The sequence below is a fragment of the Phascolarctos cinereus genome, unplaced genomic scaffold (genome assembly GCF_003287225.1).
Source record: "Phascolarctos cinereus isolate Bilbo 61053 unplaced genomic scaffold, phaCin_HiC Scaffold_700;HRSCAF=1339, whole genome shotgun sequence".
NCBI classification, from domain to species: Eukaryota; Metazoa; Chordata; class Mammalia; order Diprotodontia; family Phascolarctidae; genus Phascolarctos; species Phascolarctos cinereus.
The window spans coordinates 1-19,895 of record NW_027556070.1 but is presented as its reverse complement, the minus strand read 5'-3'; the positions used below and the strand labels follow the sequence as shown (position 1 = coordinate 19,895).

Genomic DNA, 19,895 nt, shown 5'->3' with positions numbered 1-19,895 from the left:
CCCCCAAAACATAAGATTTACAGGCAAATGAAACTTAGGCTCAGCTTATGCTAAAGCCTTACTACATTTTTGGAGCATAGTTTCCATTTTGTATGAGAAACTTTCAGTTGTCCCACACACCCACTAGATGATCCCCTCCAACTCTAAAATTCGAAGTGCGTTTAGGACTCGTGCTTTAGGAAGACAACTAGAGTGAAAGAAACAAGGAGTTAAACATTACAGACCTGGAGTATATATATTTTAGAGAGTGTTTTCATCTAGAAATTCTTTGCAGTGTTCCTAAAAATTTTTATCTACACACAGTGACCATGACATTTACAGGTTAAGGCCTCCTGATAAAGAAAACTTTGATAAACATTGTAAAAGGCTCTGGCAAATCTGGCTAGGTGAAAGATGTCCAAAGTCCTTTGCCAGCAGAAGTCTTTTCTGCCTCTGGATTTTAAGAGCCAAAAATCAGAGCTTAAAATGTAAAAATGATGAAAACACTCCACAATTATACTTGCTTGTCAGATATCCACTCTCATCACAACTATGTGAAATGCAAACCTGAATCTAATCAATAAGACAAGGGCACTGAACATTTGTTCTAAGAGAAATACAAATGGGATATAAACTCAGACAAGGGTTGCTTTTTTTCCTTTAAAGAATAGTAACAGCACTCCTCAGAAATTTTCTAGAGCTCAATCTGTCACCTTGTTAGAACACCCTTGAAAATGGTGAATGTCAAAGCAGGAAAATTTATTACAATAGAATCTTAAGGAAGTGTTTATGGTTCTGGCCAGAGTCAGGCTACGCTCTCCTTCAGAGAAGAGTGAGCACTGAGTACTGAAGCAAGAGAAGCTTTATACTGTTAATTCGTCTAGAGCCCTCCATCAGAAAGCTGGTTGGCCAGCTCTCTTCGGTTTACAATCTTCCCTCAATGCCCCCATCTACCTGGTCGCGTCCCATGATCTGTTGATGAGGCTCTAATTTTATGTGGGATGTTTCAATTAATATTATATCAGCTAATTAACCATGCTCAGTAGCAATTTTGAGCTGCCTGGTCATTGACCCCAACCGGTTTGAGCCGGATCAGCCCTTATCCTAAACTTGCAGTTTTCTGGAAACTACCAGCTTACTTCTTATTGGCTAAGCTCACCTGCAGTGCAACTGTTTCTTTTGCTTTGAAACATCTTGGTTGTTTTGTACTCCCAGCATTGTTCTGTCTTTGTGGAAAGTTAACACTTGCCTGACTCTCACAACCTAAAAGATGGTGCAAAGCCACTTTTTCTAGAATTTAACATCAAGGTTTTATTTTCAAAATGTGCTAACTTTATTTTCCTCATAAGGCAGCCATACCTTGCAAGGCTCAGAACCTGAGAAACATGATTTCTTTGGAAAGTTACAGGGTTCAACGTGAACATTCTTGGTACTTAATGCCAGATTAATCCTGAGTTTTCAAATGTTAAAGCTTTCTCCACAGGTACAAGTTCCTTTGATCTTTGGGTTATTGGAAACAAATTTGCCGGACGATATCTTCTACATATTCCATTTCTGTTTCTAAAAGCGTTTTCGCTGGGCTTTCTTTTCGATGAACACTCTAATTCCATCCTGAACAACTTCTTCATCAGATTCTCCTTTTGTCTTGGCATATTGTAAAGCATTAAATGTCCATTTCAACCAACTTTCAGACCTACATTTTCAGCTCTATCTTTAAGAAGCTGTTTTATCTTATTCACAGCACCTGGTGTCAGGGTTAGGGCTGCCGTGGTGGGGGCAGCTTCTTACTCATCACCTAGACTGTGGCTCATACGAATGAAGCAGACATCTTTCTTTTATTTTCTTTTTATATTTGCTTCTTTTATATTTTCTTTTATAAAATACATTTTCTTTTGAGATAAGTTGTGTTGGGAAGCTGAGCTGTCACCTTGTCTCTGCTCCCAGAGTACTTAATATTCAGGGCCTCCCTGGAGTCTCAGAATAGAATGTTTCAGAAGTTCTGAGCCTGTGTTGTTCCACAGTCAACGTTCTGTCACCACAATGGTTGTCACCACACTTGTTGATGCCCAGTGCCATTGTCTGGGATTTCCCAACAAGCCAGAAGCTTTCCCACATAGATCCTCTACTCTTGCTGCCTCAGGATACAGAACTTTTCAGGCTAGGTGTGCCCTTGGCTATCTCTAGTTGCAATGGGAAATGGTGCTAATTGTGCTTTTTATACTAATTGTCATTTTGATGGTGTGAGAGATGATCTCTCAGAAGTGAAGCCTCCTCAAAGGGTCATTAGTTCTTTTTAATGGTTCTGGTATTGTTGCTTTTGAGTGGTACATGTGTATCAACACTAAGTGAAGGCCCCTCAGAATACAAGGCCCCCTCCCCTTTCCTTCTCCCTCCCCTACTCTTAGGTAGTGTTAGCAGAAATTCCTGAGCCATAAGAGCATCCTGTCTATCTCATCCTCTAGCTAGTTATATGACCTTGGGTAAAAGTCTGCTGAAACGGTGAGGCCCTGAAAAGGGGAACGTGCTAACATAATTTCTACACCTCTTTGTTCTCTCTGTTACTGGGGTAGTTTTTACATGAATAGATTGTACACCTGAGGCTCAGCCAATGAGCCAATGGGAAGGGGGTTAGGGTGGGCTGCTGCGTTAGGGTCTATATAATCTTGCCTTAAACAAAGAGCACTCACACTCTTGGGGCAGCTTAGGCAGCACAGTATGGGGGTGCCCTTTCTCAAGAAAGTCAGTAAAGAGATTTCTCCTTTTTGCAAACTTTTGTCAAGACTCTGGTTTTTAATTTGGGTAGGTGGTCTCTGTCCCACACAATGGTAAAAGACTTGGCTAATATTTTGCACAATTATTCATTAGAAGCTGTCATTTACTCTAATTTCTCATTAGATTCCCAGGTGATTATTTGTTCTGGTGGGAATTTTAGGGTTTTGCTAGAGCTGAGTGACTGACTCCCAATTCAGGAAGTCATCTTGGCAGGATGCACTGAGAGAAAGGGGGTGGGACATTTTCTTAATGGAACCTCAACAGAAATTGTGTGTGTGTGTGTGTGTGTGTGTGTGTGAGAGAGAGAGAGAGAGAGAGAGAGAGAGAGGAGAGAGAGAGAGAGGAGAGAGACACACAGACAGAGCCAGAGACAGAGACAAAGAGAGACAGGGGAAGAGAAAGAGAGAGGAGGGGAAAGAAAGAAAAAAGAGAAGGAGGGGTGGTGGCAGTCCTTGTGAAAAACAAAGATCATAGTTTACTAAATTTTGTTACTATTTAGGGTATGTTCTAGAATCTAGATCATAGCTATAGACCTTTATTGGACACAGGATAGAACTATAGCCACATAGATTTGGGAGACAGAGGAAGTGGTTGGAATGGGGAGTTACTCGCGGGAAGGAGTGGCAGTACTATCTGGCAGCCACTTAATATAAAGTACCCTTCAGGAGGTTAATCAAACAATCATTCATGGTAGTCTGCCACTCTCCAAGGTTGCTAGGAGCAAGCTGGTATAGCTTTTATCTCCCAGTGATGTGAGGATCAACTAAGATAATATTTAGTAAAGAAATACTTAGTAAAGTACTTAGTACAGTACCTGGCACATACTGAGTGCTATACAAATGATAGGTATCATCATCATCATCACCATTACTATGTTATCGTTATACTGTGCATACTTCCCATCCATTGTCCACATTATTCCATATACCTTGTCACATATCTGTAAGATACCCAAGTGATCACCAGTTTTACTTCCTTCCTGAAGCAGATCATTGTACTCTCATTTTTAATGATTAGAAAGTATTTTATTTGTTAACCTTATAGCAGTTTTGTTTTTATGGGACAAGTTTTTACTTTTAGTTTTATTAATTTCTCTTTTCATTTTCAGGATTTATATTTCGGTGTTGAATTCGAGATTTTTAATTTGTTCTTTTTCTAATTGTTTTAAATTGCATACCCAATTCACTGGCCTGCTGTTTCTCTATTTTATTGATATAAGAATTTAGAAATGTAGATTTTTCCTCTGATTACTGCTTTTGCTGCATCTTATAGATTTTGGTATATTGCATCATTGTCATTCTCTTTAATTGAGTGATTGTTTTTATGATCTGTTCTTTGACTCATTCATTCTTTAGGATTTGATTGTTTAATTTCCAATTAATTTTTCATCTATGCTTCTATGGCCTTTTATTGAATATAATTTTTTAATCATAGTCTGAAAAAGGTGCACTTAATAGTTCTGATTTCCTGAATTTGATTGTGAGGTTTTTGTGCCCTAAGATATTGTGAATTTTTGTCAAGGTCTTTAACTTCTTCCTTATTTGTTTTATAGTGAAATTTATCTACTTCTGAGATCAGTTAATTGAAGTCCCCACTAGTATTATTTTACCATTTACTCTTACAATTCATTTAACTTTTCCTTTAAGAGTTTAGATGCCGTTTGGTCCATATATGTTTAGTATTGATGTTATTGCCCATGGAACCTTTTTTGTAAGATGTAGTTTCCTTCCTTATCACTTTTAATTAAGCCAAGAGACAACAATGGTCAATAAGACAAGAAATAACTGTGTTTAACACAGAGAAATGCTTTGCACAAAATACCAACAAGATGAATATCTGTCAGATACAGTGAAACAAGTGGAAGTAATAAATTTTTATGATTAGTTTCCCAGGAGATTGTTGTTCAGTTGTTTTTCAGTCATGTGGGTCTTTGTGGGTCCATTTAGGGTTTTCTTGGCAAAGATACTGGTGCAGCTTGCCATTTCTTTCTCCAGCTTATTTTAGAAATGAGAAAACTGAGATAAACAGGGTAAGTGACTTGCCCAGGGTCTCACAGCTAGGTAAGTGTCTGAGGCCAGATTTGGACTCACAAAGAGTCTTCCTGACTCAAGGCCTCTGTGTAGATAGACCCCCCACACACACACAGATATAAAATATATGTGTATATATACAAAAATTTTTTTTCACTCTGCAAAAAATGCTTCCCTTCTTTCCCTCCCTCTCCTTTACCCTCCCAATGAAAATGAAAACACAAAAAACATAATTCCTCTTAGAAATATGTACAGTTGGGGGCAGCTAGGTGGCAAAGTGGATAGAGCACCGGCCCTGAAGTCAGGAGGACCTGAGTTCAAATCCGGCCTCAGACCAAACACTTGATACTTACTAGCTGTGTGACCCTGGGCAAGTCACTTAACCCCAATTGCCAAAAAAAAAAAAGAAAAAAAAAAAGAAAAAAGAAAAAAGAAAAGAAAAGAAAGGAAAAAAGAAATATGTAAAGTAAAACAAATTTCTGCTTGGACATGTAAAAAAAAGTCTCATTCTGAGTCCTTTACTTTTCTATTAAAGTAATCAGCATATTTTATCCTTTTTCCTTTGATTTTCTTTTATTGTCTTTTGATTATCATATTAATCAGAGTGACTAATACTTTCAAATTTATTTGTCTTTACCATCTTTTTCTCAACGTATAAATAGTTCTTCTGGCTCTATTCACTCCACTCTGAATCACTTCATAGTCTTCCTAGGTTTCTCTGAAATGTTTTCATTTCTTATGTTATAATAGTCTACCACCACATTTATAAGTCACAATTTCTCCATTCATTCTCTAAATTACAAAACTGCCTTAGATTCCCATTCTTTGTTGTCGTGTTTAGGACTGATCTCTCCTTTAGTCTACCATCTTTAAATTCTCCCATGTCCTTTCTCCTCTTTCTTATTTCTGTGTTGGTGAATTAGGGTGATGTCTACCTCACAAGCATGTGAAGATTTCCCTCAATAGAATGGGTGGTTAAGAACAATTTGTTCCAATGGCCATGAAGGTGATTGAACAGGTACTGTGAAGCACTTAGAGCCTTCTCAGATGTTGGAAATGGCTCAGGATGCATTGGACCTTCGTATCTTCGGCATCTTAAGTTCTGTCTTGCCACAGGACTTCAATGACTCCCCGAAAGAGTGAACCTGTTGACTCTGTGCAACTCTGCCTCGCTTAAGTCCAATTCATTCAGGAGTCAAGACATTGCCCCATGATATCATTGGTCCTCTTCAAAAAGGAAGGAGAAAACAACAATTTCCTTGTTGAATTAAATGTCTTTACTCAAATCTGTGAAAATGCTTCTTTTGACTAGTACAGATGGACAAAGTTGAAGTATCAACTACTAAGCCCACCCTTCCTTGTTTGTATATGTATACTTGTGCACCTTCCTTTCCCTTTTGCCTCCCTTTCTGTCTTCCCCTGCCCAGGATGTTTTCATCTTTCTCTTTCTATCTAAACTACCTCTGTGACTCCAGATGATGATAGTGGTTAGATGGGATACATTATAATCTCCATGTAGTTAATCCTGTTTCATCCATTATCATTGATTCTTCATTCTTGTCTTTTTATGTTTCTATTTATTAAATCAGGAATGCTAGGAAGTCTTGTATTTCATTAAAGGTCCATTCCCCTTCTCCTTTCCCTCATGTGATTTATACTAAATTTTACTAAGTAAAGTTATTCTTAGCTATGCACCCATTATCCTTTGCCTTCTGAAATATTACTTTCCAAGTGCTGCATTCCTTTATAATACTGGTATCTAAATCATGTATGTTTCTGACTGTGAGATCTCCATACTTGAATTCTTTCTGACTATTTGAGGCATGTTTTCTTTCATCCTAGGAGTTCTGGATTTAGATTATTAACGTTTTTGGGAATTCTTGTTTGGGGGTTTCCTTCAGGAAGTTACCAACAGAACCCTTCTATTTCTCCTTTGCCCTGTGGTTGTTTAAAAAAAATCTGGAGAGTATTCTTCTAAGATTTCTTGAAATACAATACTTAGGCTTCTTTTTGTTCATAAGGTTCAATGACATTTTTTCCTCCTTAATCTGTTTTCCAGATTTTTTTTCCCAATGAAATACCTTATATTTCTCCCCCCTCCCCCATTCTTTTGGCTTTGTTGGAATATTTTTTGTTCTCCAATGGAGTCACTGCCTTTTCTTTGGTACAATCTAATTTTTAGATTTTGTTGCTTGGACAAGGTTTTGTACTTCCTACGCCATGCTTTTAATCCCTTTTCTTATTCTTTCTTCTATAGCTGTCACCGCTTTTCCATTTTACTTTTGGTGCTCTCTGTTTTAAAATGTTTTTTTTAAATTCTTGTTTTACATTTTTCTGGGAATTCTATTTGAATTTGTGCCTAAGTTGTGCTTTTCTTGAAGGCTTTGCTTGAAGATGTTGTAGTGTTGTTCTCTTCTACTGAGTTTGTTTTGAGCAACCCTGCCACCACAATAGTTCCTTATAATGGTATTCTTTTGTTTGTTCATTCTTTAAGGGTACTTCTGACTTCTGGCTTGATATTAGGGTTGGGTTCTGTGCTGTTCTGGAAGGAAGGTCTGTGTTGGTCCTATTCCTGCTTTTTTGAAGAACTGGGTGTTGTGATATTCCAAGATCTCAGGGGCAGCTCAGGCTGAAGATCTGCAAGTTTTCAATGTTCCCAAAGTGGTCTGGTATAGGGCACAATCTGATTATTTCCTGCAGGTCTAAGCTCTCCAAGTTTTGAGCAGGATTTGGTTTGAAAGTAAACTGATTTCTGGCTCAGCCATTATCAACCAGTTGGGAAATTCTTCTGGTTCAGTGATAGAAATAAAGGTTCTCCTTTGATTTGGGATTCCTTTTCTGGTTATCCACTGCAGGCTTCAATCTGAGCTACAAGTTGGGACTGGAATCCTGAGATAAATACTGTAAGTATGTAAATATTATCAATTGTTGTTCTCTGTCTCTCTATGCTGACCTGAGCTAGAACAGTGGCTTTTTCTTGGATTTTGCCATCAGGATTTGGTCTGGTACCTGTTCTAGATGTTTGGAGTTGGGTTTGGTTTTTTGGGTGGGGAGGAAGGGGGAGAAGCTTGCTTTACTTCTTGCTATTTTTTCATCTTGACTTCACTTCCTTCTCTTTTGCTTTATAATTTTCATCTATTGCTCCAAGTTCAGATCAAGGTGGATATATCTAATTCCTCTTTAGCCAGATAGCTCTTCAAATATTTGATTATTATCATGTAATAAAAAAAGAAAAGTTAACATCCACTGTCTTCACCAACAAGGTTGAACTTAGGACAGATTTCTTGTTGCCAATGACTTTCTTTAAATTGACACCCAGAACTGAACAAAATTTTCTATATGTGGTCTGACAAGGCCAAAATACTATGGAAATAGTATGTTCCTCATGCTGGGTGCTGTACTTCTTACAATGTTCATTCTTTATTCTCCTTTACCTCTTTCAGACTAACACTATTAATTGCCCCTTCCTAGCAATACAGTTTCTTTGCTCTTTCCTTTCTTTCTGTGACATTGCCTTTTTGGTACATTTACTGATATCCTCTGTTAGTTCATATACTTCCATCTACCCAAATGTGGCAAAATGCTTCATGTGAAGCATTAAGTTTTGTGTTTTGTTTTAAAGTTATCATGTTTAATAAAATAACTTTGGAAATAATGTACATATTCATTGCTATGAATGAAAAACCCTGAGATATAGAATTTCTGGTTAATTAACAACAATTTATTAATTAGACTAGCTAATAATCAATAAATGATGATCAGTTGTTTCTCTCTAACCAAAGACCCTTAATGGAGATTCTGAAAGCCCTAAATCCCTTCTGAAAGGGAATCCCTTAATAAGTGAAAATCAACTGCAAAAGTCTTCAGCTTCTCCTACTGAAAATGTGGTTTGAACATGAAACTCAGCTGCTTCCAGCTATCTGGTCAGGACCTTGCTGGCTGGTTTTCTCCTTCGTTAGCTGGGTCACTCTAAATTCTAATGGAGGGATACAAGAACAGGAGCTCTTTTCCCCAGGGTAAGAACTCATTCAGACTGGATTTTGTTTATACTCTAAATAGAAGTCTCCTAGTTGGGAGTGGGGGGTGTGGGAAACAAGATCAAGAAACCAACCATCAAACAAAGAGGCCCATAGCTTCAGACAAGGCAAATCCCAGGATAACATAGGAGAGCAGCTGCTGCTTCAACAAAGAGCTTCTGGCACAACCAATAATGAGACTACCAAGAACAGTTTCAAAATCAGTCACTCCTACTGAGGCAGTGTCATAATTTGTTGATCACAATGGTCTGGAACTCCCAAGGTACTTGGGTGAGAAACCCTATTCTGAGCCCCATTAGATACTACATTACCCTCTCCAGCTTCTCTGGTCAAGACAACATTGGGCAGACTGGATCTAGCACGGATCAGGAAAGATGGATACAAAAGAAGAGCTCAGATGACAGAAGGTAAGAACTCATTATAGCTTTCTTGGGCAGCTGCAGTAGAAGTCAAATGGAGTGGGGGAGAAGCATTAGTTTTGATCTACTTGGACTCAAATGGAAGAAGTAGGATTAGAAAGCAGAAGTTGAAATTAGTTTTTATGAAAGAAAATAAAAATTAGAATTTCTAAAAGATGAGTTGCTTTGTGAGAATTTCTCATTGAGAATTTGCAAGTGGTGAGCAAATGAATAATTGTCAAATATCACTGAAGCAAACTAGTATTTAGTCAGGGCTTGTTTGTGATGACCTGTGAAATCCCATTCAATTCTGGTTTCCAGTTACTGAGTAAAACGTAGCTAATAATAAACTTTAATTTGTAAAAGAGTTCTGAAATAGTATGGGAATTGGTATTGTTATTTTCCTGAAGAACAAATTAAGGATAAAAAAGTTTCAATGACTTTATTATAGGATAAAATGTACCCATTAACTAACCCAAAAGAGTAGTACCCATGCTGGCAACATTTAACATATGACACACAGATTAGTTTGGGTAATCAAAAACTTAAGCAATAAAAACACTGTATTTTAATCACTTTTTATTTAAACATGTTTAAAGATTAATAACTACAAGCCCTAAACAACATTTTGAAAAATAAAATACATTGCTGTATTTGAGTTTTTAACTTCCAGTCTCCACACAGATGTGTGGAATGACTGAAAGTTTCTCATATGAAATGGAAGCTATGCCCCAAATTTAGTTAAGGCTTTAGTATTAGCCGGGGCTAAGTTTTGTTTTCCTGTAAATCATGTGATCATGTCATACACCTGTTGTACACCCCCTCACTTGTTTGGTAACCATCACCCCAGCCTTATCTTTGCCAAATAAGGCAATCTTCTAGCTTCCAAGCTTGTTTTGGGTAAAGTGTATCTCTTAGTTTCTGGGTAGAATGTAAGGTCTCTTACCTCAACCAATCGGGATAAAGAGATTCAGGTTAAAAGGTGGGAGGGTGGGGTTTTCTTAGAACTGTTTTGTCGAGGGGTGTATAACTGCTTGCTTGCTGCTTGTATTCTGCCTCCCCACTCCAATCCGCCCTCGTTGGTGATGCCCAATTCTCGCGCGAGACTTGCAAGAATAAAACTTCTGTTTCTACGAGAGAAACCTCTGAATTTTATTTTGGGTAGGTGGTCTCTATCCCACACACAGACATGCAATTCTAGTTCTTATGTATATTTGAAAAAAACTGAGAAGTGAAATAATTCCTAAAGCACTTAAAGTTTTGTAGGGAATTTAAAAAAATATCTAACAGAAATGAAGCTTAATTTTTCAAAGGTATATGAGTTTTTGCATGACAGACTAAAGTTTTACTACATAATTGAATTAAAACACATAAAAGAAAAACTATGATTAATGGCTTTAAAATAAACAAATCATTTAAAGTGTGTTTAACAAGCAATCAGTCTTTTAAGGCCCCTATAACCAGATAACATATAAAACAAATATAAGTGGCATCTCAAACAAATATAATAGGTTTTCCTGCAAGTTTTCAGTAAAGTTGGAAGTTTTATTCAATTCATATATTCTCTAACACTTTGGGAGGGGAAGACAGATTATCTAAAGTTTTCAATTCTTGCTTCATTCTTTCACATTTCCAATTAATTTAACATTTCTTATGTGTTAAACCTCAACCTCAAAAAAAGCTTAAAATTTGAAAACTCATTTCAACAAATAGGATCATTTAATTGTCTTGTATTTTTTTCTGTTGAACTTTTTTATATGCTAATAATCTTCACTTCATTAACCAATAAAAAAACAACAAAAATTATCACAAGAAAAATTGAGAGGTATTTATGAAAGATATTCAAAAGAAGAAATTTTAATACTAACATTTTAAATTAAATACTTTGGAGGGGAGAAATAGAAGATAAAAAACTGTAATGAGGAAACAAACCTTGCTTTGAATACTTTAAATACTTTTTAACTACTTCAAATACTTTAAAACTTTCAATTTGTGGTCAAATCCTGCACCACAGGATCATGCAAAAAATAAGGAATCAATTAACTGAGAGTAAACTTTTAAAATTTAACTTAAAGGTGGCTGTGGAAGAAAATTGCAAACCACTTCAAGATGATTAATCATTCCTAAATTTCTCATCTATGTATGCAACTTAGTCAAACATCAGTTATGATTTGAGGTAAATCAACATGAGATTACTTCTTCCTTTTTAATTTCAAGAACTATTAGAAAACAAAATTATCTCTTATTATCAGCTCTTGACATCTTATATTAGAATCTGATAAACATAAATATAGACACTTTTTTATTAATTAGATTGTTTTCAGGGTGGTTTCATAGTGAAATAAACAGGTGACAAAATTTAGAGGAAATAGTATAGATCCTATGTTATTATTCTTGAATAAGTTTTCAATGAAAAGTATTTGAAATCTCTTCTCAATTTAGCATATACAACAAAAATGTAGCCAATATTAATCTCAAATTTCCAAATAAAGTGAATTACAAAAAATCTAAATAGAATATAGAGCATGACATTTATAGGGAACAAAGAATTAAGACATATGATTTCCATTAAGCTAGTGTCAATTTTATAACACATTCAACATTTTAAAGGAAAATTGCATTGATTTCCTCTGAGAGGCTTTTGGATTCTTGCTTCTTTTTAGTTGGGGTTCCATACCATGAACAACTGGCTGATACATTCCTTTCACATCAATATGCTTGTAAGCAGAAGAATTTATGACTAGATTTGGAGGTGCTGGTAGCTGAAGGCGATGAGTTGAAGCTTCTTCTTGATTTAATATTTCTTAACTATATCATTGTAGTAGCTTTCTATCCATTTGTATCCGCTGGGCACAGCTTATAAACTGTGAAAGAAAAATTCAAGTTATTGACCCTATAGAATGGAAAGAATTTTGGATCTGGATTTAGAGAAGCTAAATTTTGAATCCTTGCTTTCTCATTTACTACTTCCCAGTTATATCCTCCCTATAAGTACAGTTCCTTCCAACTATAAATCTTATTTTTGTTTGAAAGTGAAATAAATGAAATAAGTTTATTACAGTATCGCATTTAAAATGACTCATCTCACGAACTGGCATTACAAATAAAGAATTTAAGATCCAGAAAGTAACATAATTTTCTTAAAATTTTAGATGATACATACAAAGCATAATATTTATATATAACAGTATGTTAGCAGAATAGACATAATCCAATAGTAATATAACATACAATATTATACATCATGTGCATATAGGTATGTATAACCCTAAATTTATACATAGAAATCAATCTATCATCTATCTAGCTATATCCAGCTAGCCAATCTATCTACATATATTTTTCAAAACAAATTGTTTCAACATAAGGATCAAGAGTCAGAAATTGAGTTGTCAGTAGTTAAGCATCTTCAAGAATATTTTCCAAAATAATCTTTTGTTTCCCTGCTTTAAAAAAAAAGTCATGACTATGCAACTATTGTCCTCATTTATTTTGAAATTTCTAAATGAGGAGCTTGGTGAAGTCTATAGAAATGTAAAAATAAATTTACCATTTGCTGTCTTATTGATACATCATTGTGGATGGCTTCTCTATGTTTAGCATCTCGTTCCTGGCTGGCTTGCTTACTTAATGCCAAGGAATAAACTTGAGCTTCTGTCATTTGTGTATTTTCTTTCCACTAAAGCAAAATACAACAAAACACCAACTCTTAAATTGAATTTATTTGTTACAAACCAATGTGCCACACTTAGGAATACAAAGTAAACCCTGTAAACTCTTGAGGATCCTTATTCCTACTCCTGCTTTAAGAAGACTTTAGATATCAGTAAACAATCATTTATTAAGTAATTACTAAGTGTCAGGCACATGACTGCAATTACAAGTAGACAGACAGTCTGTACCCTAAAGGAGTTCACATTCTCATGTAAGAAATAAACATATTAAAAGAAGCTGAAAAGAAAGCAGAGGAGGTAGGGAGGACAAAAATGAGGTAAAAGATGGAAGAGGCCTGAGTGCAGTTGGAGAAAAATGAAAAGTGACTGGACCAAGGGAAGCAGGGGCTAAGAATACTTCTGAAGTGTGAATTCTAGGGCTGAAGTGCTCTTCGGATGAAGAGTTTTCTGGAGCTGGAGTAAGAAATGAAGAGATATTTGGACTGGGATCCATCCTTAAAAGGAGATTCAAGAGAAGTCATCCAATCAGAAAGGTACATCTCTTCCTTAAGGTTTTAAGGCTGTTTTAGAGGAGTTAAGTAATTTTCTAATGCCAGGAGTTTGTCCCAATTAGTGTGCTTTTCTACAAAATTATCATTTGAGAATCATTTTAGTTGGCCAATCTTAAGCAACTTTTAGAAAATGGTATTTAGGGGACACCTAGGTGGTGCAATGGATAGAGCTCCAGCCCTGGAGTCAGGAGGACCTGAGTTCAAATCCAGCCCCAGACACTTGAGAATTACTAGCTGTGTGACCCTGGGCAAGTCTCTTAACCCCATTGCCTCACTCTCTGTCTCTCTATCACACACACACACACACACAGAAACCAATAAGAAACTATAGTCAGAGGCTTCTTTCACACAAGAACTAAAGAGGAGTTCAGCCTGAGGGCAAGAAGAAAGAGACTACAAGGAGAAAATGGACTAGGGAGAATATGATATTTCTCATAACTGGAATGAGTACATAAACATGAAGTAAAAGGTCTGAAGTGCAAGCATTAGTTAAAATACCATCTCAAGTGGACAGTTTGGTATGTAAATAAACTCCAAAGAGAAACAAACAAGAATGGGTAATGGAGAGTGTTAAGAGGAAGGTTAATACAAAGAACAAAACGAAACAAAACAAAACATACTAAAACTTCCTAAGCCTAAATCAAGGGATCAAAAAAAGGAGAAAAAGAAAATAACTAGTGTCTATCCCAAAGTCTCTGCCTCCTAACACAATTGAGAAATGGCTGAATAAATAGTGGCATATAAATGCATATAAATATAAATGTAAGTGGTATATAAATGCAAAAGACATCATTTCAGAGAATCCTGAGTAGTATGAAATGAAGTGAGGAGAATAATGCATCTAATAACAACATCATAAAGTATAACTAAAGCAACATTGAAATAGTTAAGAATTCTAGAGTCTTTCTGAGAGAGAAACCTAAAATGTCATAAGAAATGAAATGAAGACATTTTAAAATGATGTGTAGATTTCATAAAGGTGAAAATAAAATTACAGACAATGTAAAAAAGCAGAACAATAAGCACAGAAAAAGGCTTAAATGATAAGTCTATGGAACAAATCAAGATGTAGAAATAAAATTTAGGAAAAAAAAGAGTTTTAAGATTGGGATTTCAATAAGTCATTCCAACAAGCCTTCCATAATTTTATTGAGTGGTAATTTACTAAAAAAGAAAAGAAAGTGAAAGAAATTGTATAGGAAAAATAAAAGTAATGAGAAAAAGGAAGATAGTTATTTAATTTCTGCACTGACCATTTCCAATTATACTCTGAGTCATTCACTTTGCATCAGGAGATGGATATTCAATGCAAAAGGGGACTTCCAAACCCTCCTGATGAAAAGACCAGATTAACAGAAAATTTGACCTTCAAATACAAGACTCAAGAGAGGCATAAACTTTCCCCCTTTTCCCTTCTTTGTTAGTGCTCTCTCCCTTTTCAATTAAACATATATTCATTACTTATGTGTAGATACACACATACACACAAACACATACACTGCAGAATATAAGACCTTTGAAGCTAATTTTGCTGTTGTTTTTAAATACATAATGTCTAGTATAGTGACTTACACATAATAGGTACTTAATAAATGTTTATTGAATTGAAAAAAAGAGAGGCATAAAAAGGTAAACATGAAAGAAAACACAACATGTTATTAATAAGAACAGATTGTTTACATCCCTACAAGGTAAGATGACACTTGTAACTCTCGAAAACTGTATTGTTATTATGCCATTTAAAGGGATATGCATAGACAGAGGACGTAGGTACAAGTTGACTTTGATGTGATGGTAAAAATTCTAATTAAGTGGTGAAAAGGGATTGCACTAGGAGAACAGGAAAGGAGGAGGCAGGCAAGTATATATTACATTACATGAAGAGGCACAGAAACCTTTTCCAGTAGAGGGAAAGAAGGGAGGGAGATGAGCATTGTTTGAACCTTACTCTCATCAGATTAGGCTCAAAGAGGAAATAACATAATCAGTTAAGTATAGAACTCTAACTTGCCCTATAGGAAGTAGAAGGAGAAAGGGGAAAGAAAAGGGATGGAAGAAGTAGTAAGGTTAAAAGGGAAGGAAAAGGAGGGGACTGATAGACGGGAGGACAGATTGAGGGAGGTAGCCAAAAGCAGAATTCTCGTGAGGAGAGAAAGGAAGAAAGAAGAGAGAAAAGCATAAATGGGAGGTGATAATAGAATGGAGAGAAAGACACATATAGTCATAACTGTGAATATGAATGGGATGAACTCTCCCGTAAAACAGAAGCGGATAGCAGAATGGATTAAAAACCATAATCCTACAATATGTGTTTACAAAAACATATTTGAAGTAAAGGGATGCATACAGGGTAAAGGTAAAAGGCTGGAGCAGAATATATTATGCTTCAGCTGAAGCAAAAAAAAAAAAAAGCAGGTGTAGCAATCCTGATCTCAGACAAAGCAAAAGCAAAACTAGATGCTAATTCAAAGACATAAGGAAGGAAATTACATCCTGCTAAAAGCCACCATAGACAATGAAGTAATATCATTAGTAAATGTATATGCACCAAAGGGTATAGCATCCAAATTCTTAGAGGAGAAGTTCAGGGAGATATAGACAGCAAAATTATACTAGAGGGAGACCTCAACCTTCCCCTCTCTGAACTAGATAAATCTAACCAGAAAATAAATGAGAAAGATGTTAAGGAGGTGAACAGAACGTTAGAAAAGTTAGGTATGATAGACCTCTGGAGAAAATTGAATAGGGATAGAAAGTAACATACTTTTTTCTCGGCGGTACATGGCACATACATAAAAACTGACCATGTATTAGGGCATAAAAACCTCACAATCCAATGCAGAAAGACAGAAATATTGAATGCATCCTTTTCAGATCATGATGCAATAAAAATTACATGTAATAATGGGCCATGGAAAGACAGACTAAAAATTAATTGGAAACTAAATAATCTAATCCTAAAGAATGAATGGGTCAAACAACAAATCAAAGAAACAATCAATAACTTCACCCAAGAGAATGACAATAATGAGACAACATACCAAAACTTTAGGGATGCAGTGAAAGCAGTTCTTAAGGGAAGTTTTATATCTCTAAATGCTTACATGAATAAAATAGGAAAAGAGGAGATCAGTGAATTGGTCATGCAGCTAAAAAAGCTAGAAAAAGAACAAATTGAAAATCCCAAATTAAATACCAAATCAGAAATTCTGAAAACCAAAGGAGAGATTAATAAAACTGAAATTAAGCCAACTACTGAACTAGTAAATAAAACTAAGAGCTAGAAAAAGCAATAAAATAGACAAACCTTCAGACTCTTTAGCACAGTGGATAAAGTTTGCTCACTTTTGGATACTTGATTCAGAATCCAGCAAACTGCTTTGGTCCATTTACCCTTAGGCCCCTTTCTCTGCCTAGCCCTGTTTTGTTTCTTTCATTGTACAGCTCTTTTGAATTCTGAACATTATTACTAAGTCAATATTAACAAATGATCCTAATCACTGTGCATTTATGTTGTATATATTTTCTTCTTACTTATTTGGGAATGTGTCAGCTCTTTGAAAGCAGGGACTGTTTTTTAATTTGCATTCTAGAAAAATGCTTAAGATTCATGTACATTGTTTCACTGACTACAAGATGGACAGACAGACAGAGACAGTGACTGTCTTTAAACTTCAGTGATTCGGATTCAGATTTATATTTACATCTCTTTCTTTTTTTTCAAAACTTACTTCCAGCTGTTGATGGCTCATGGATGAGAGGGCTTCCATATCCAAAGGAATAAATGGAGGCTCAGAGCTGAAAGTGACAGTAGGCAAAGTGAAATGCAGAGTCAGGCCCTACGAAAAAAAAAAGGAGACAAAAATTTCAAATATTAAGGCTTGGAACAAGCAATTTAATACCACTTATTACATTGAAGAATTGTTGATGTCTATAGCTAGAAAATTATTGTCACACAAACAAAACTACCTGCATTTTCGTATATGTAAAGTGATAAATGTGACAACTACAGTGTACTAAGCACAAGGCAAATCTAAATAAACAAAGGAAGAAGAAAAGAACATATATATGCAAAACTATAGTCATTTTGATATCTCCATGGGTTTCCTATTAGCTTGGTAGGACCACCTGAAAGGTCGAGATAAGTCTGTCAAGGTCTGCTTGTCAGCTCATTTGTCAACCAATGACATTCAGTATTTTGTTTAGAAAGACCCGTCCTCAACCAGAGGATCAAGGTCAAGATTTATCAACCAATAAGACTATTTTACTATGCCTCTTCTTTATCAGCTGGGCATTAAGCACTGTAAAACTAAGACCATGGAGGAAGGGAACATCTTAGATCATGAGGAAGATTCTGAGGTCCACTTCATTAGAGGGGGCCATAGACCAGAAGTAAAGTGCTATTGGCTTGGAACTCTGCCACAGTTTCTTTTATTGTAGATTGGACAATTTTGGACCCCACAATGTTTGGTTAAGAAAGTGAAGAAAGATTTAACACAATAGCTTGAGAGGATAGTAGGAGGTGTTTTAAGGATGGGCAAGACAAGAATACATTTGAAGGTGGGAAGGAAAGAACCTGTTGGTAGAGGGAAGCTGAAAATTGGAGTGGGGAAGAAGTGAATGAAGATGTAATCTGCTGGAAAATATGGGAGGGAATAGTACAGATGCATATGTAAAGGAATTGACATTAGCAACAAGTAAAGGTGTATCCTCATAGCTAGGGAAAGACCATAAGGACTGTGGCTCACAAGATTGTGGAACTCCTAGATAAGGCAAATTCCCAGGAGAACACCTTCTCTGTAATTTATATATCTTTAAGATGGTTGTAAAGAGTATAGAGAGATTAAATGATTTGCCTAGGGTTACATAGTTATAATACGACAGAAGTATTATTTGAACCCAAGTCTTCTTGGCTTCAAGGTCAGCTTTCCAGGAAGCTTCTCATTCTGAGGTCTGAGTATTAAAATAAGTAAATTCTACTAGAAATGTTTTTAACAATGCTATATAGTTTTGAATATAACCATAAAGGAATTAAGTGACTCGACCTTTTTTCTGCTTCATATTCTGTCCATGCTGCTTTTCTTTCCTCCTCAGTCAGTTCTTCTTCTTCTTTATGGTCCAAAAGAGAACCATGTTCATGATATCCTACGATGTATTCTTTATGTATTCGAAGCAATTCTGCAAGGATTGTGTCCTTTTAAAAAAAAAAAAGATAAATTAGCATTAAATCTAAGAACCAGAATATGTTTTCTTGACAACATGCAGGTCAGCCTTAAATATCTCATTTTTCAATTTGGCTTTATTTTGAGATAGTCAGTGTAAGAAAAAGAGCAACAGAATCATAAGAAGTAGATTCGTGCTATGGTGCTATGGGCTTTATTATTGTGAGAGAATTATTTATTCTCTCATTCTTGGTTCCTCATTTGTAAAATAGGGGCTTATTCTCTCTTACCTTCACCCTTCTCATCTATAAAATGGGGAGGATAATGCCTATAATACCAGTTCAGTGTGCATTTCAACTAATAAGTCATTAGATGTTTATTAAATGTCTTGTAAGTGCAAAGCACTGAGGATTCAAATTTTAAAAACACATGCTCTAAAACAGCTTGCATTTAGGAAAAAAATTTCATTGATTCTTTTTAGTTTTCTACCAGAGATTTCCAAAAAAACCAACAGCTTGCTAAAGGAGACCCCAAAAAAAATACTGAAAAAAAACCCCTTTAAAAATAGCCTAACCCAAATGGCAAAAGTGGTCCAAAAAGCCAATGAGGAGAATGTCTTAGAAAGCAGAATTGGCCAAATGGAAAAGGAAGTCCAAAAGGTCACCGAAGAAAATACTTCCTTAAAAATTTGAGTGAAAAAAAAATTAAAGTGGAGCAACTGGAAGCTAATGACTTCATGAGAAATCAAGAAATAATAAAACAAAACAAAAGAAAAAAAGTTAGAAGAAATGTGAATATTTCATTGGAAAAATAAGTGACCTGGAAAATAGATTTAGGAGAGATAATTTAAAAATTATGGACTACCTGAAAGTGATAATAAAAAAAGTCCAGAAATGTCTTTCAAGAAATTATCCCCAATTGCCTCAAAAATAAATAAATAAATAATATATATGTATGTATGTGTGTGTATATGTGTGTATGTGTGTGTGTATATATATCAGGAAAACTGCCCTGATATTCTAGAACCAGAGGTAAAGCAGAAATTGAAAGAATCCACCGATCACCTCCTGAAAGAGATCCCCAAAGGAAAACTACCAGGAATATTGCAGCCAAATTTCAGATTTCCCAAGTCAAGGAGAAAATATTGCAAGCAGCCAGAAAGAAACAATTCTGGAAACACAATCAGGATAACACAAGATTTAGCAGCTTCTACATTAAGTAATGGGAATGCTTGGAATATAGTATTCTGAAGGTCAAAGGAGCTAGGCTTAAAAACCAATAATCACCTACCC

General features: G+C 35.6%; 1 protein-coding gene and 1 pseudogene across 1 annotated transcript; both read right to left on the bottom strand.

Moving 5' to 3' along the window:
* Positions 1-1,437: 1,437 nt before the first annotated feature.
* LOC110204611 (iron-sulfur cluster assembly 1 homolog, mitochondrial pseudogene) lies at positions 1,438-1,807 on the bottom strand (annotated as a pseudogene).
* A 9,805-nt stretch (positions 1,808-11,612) lies between these two features.
* LOC144458190 (transcriptional regulator ATRX-like) lies at positions 11,613-18,635 on the bottom strand (the record flags this gene model as incomplete). The annotated part of the gene is given in 6 exon segments (XM_078156826.1): positions 11,613-12,080; positions 12,767-12,895; positions 16,749-16,871; positions 17,173-17,280; positions 17,411-17,474; positions 18,487-18,635. Coding segments are annotated over 6 exon segments (852 nt in total), but the record flags the coding sequence as incomplete, so codon positions are not given.
* Between the last annotated feature and the right edge of the window lie 1,260 nt (positions 18,636-19,895).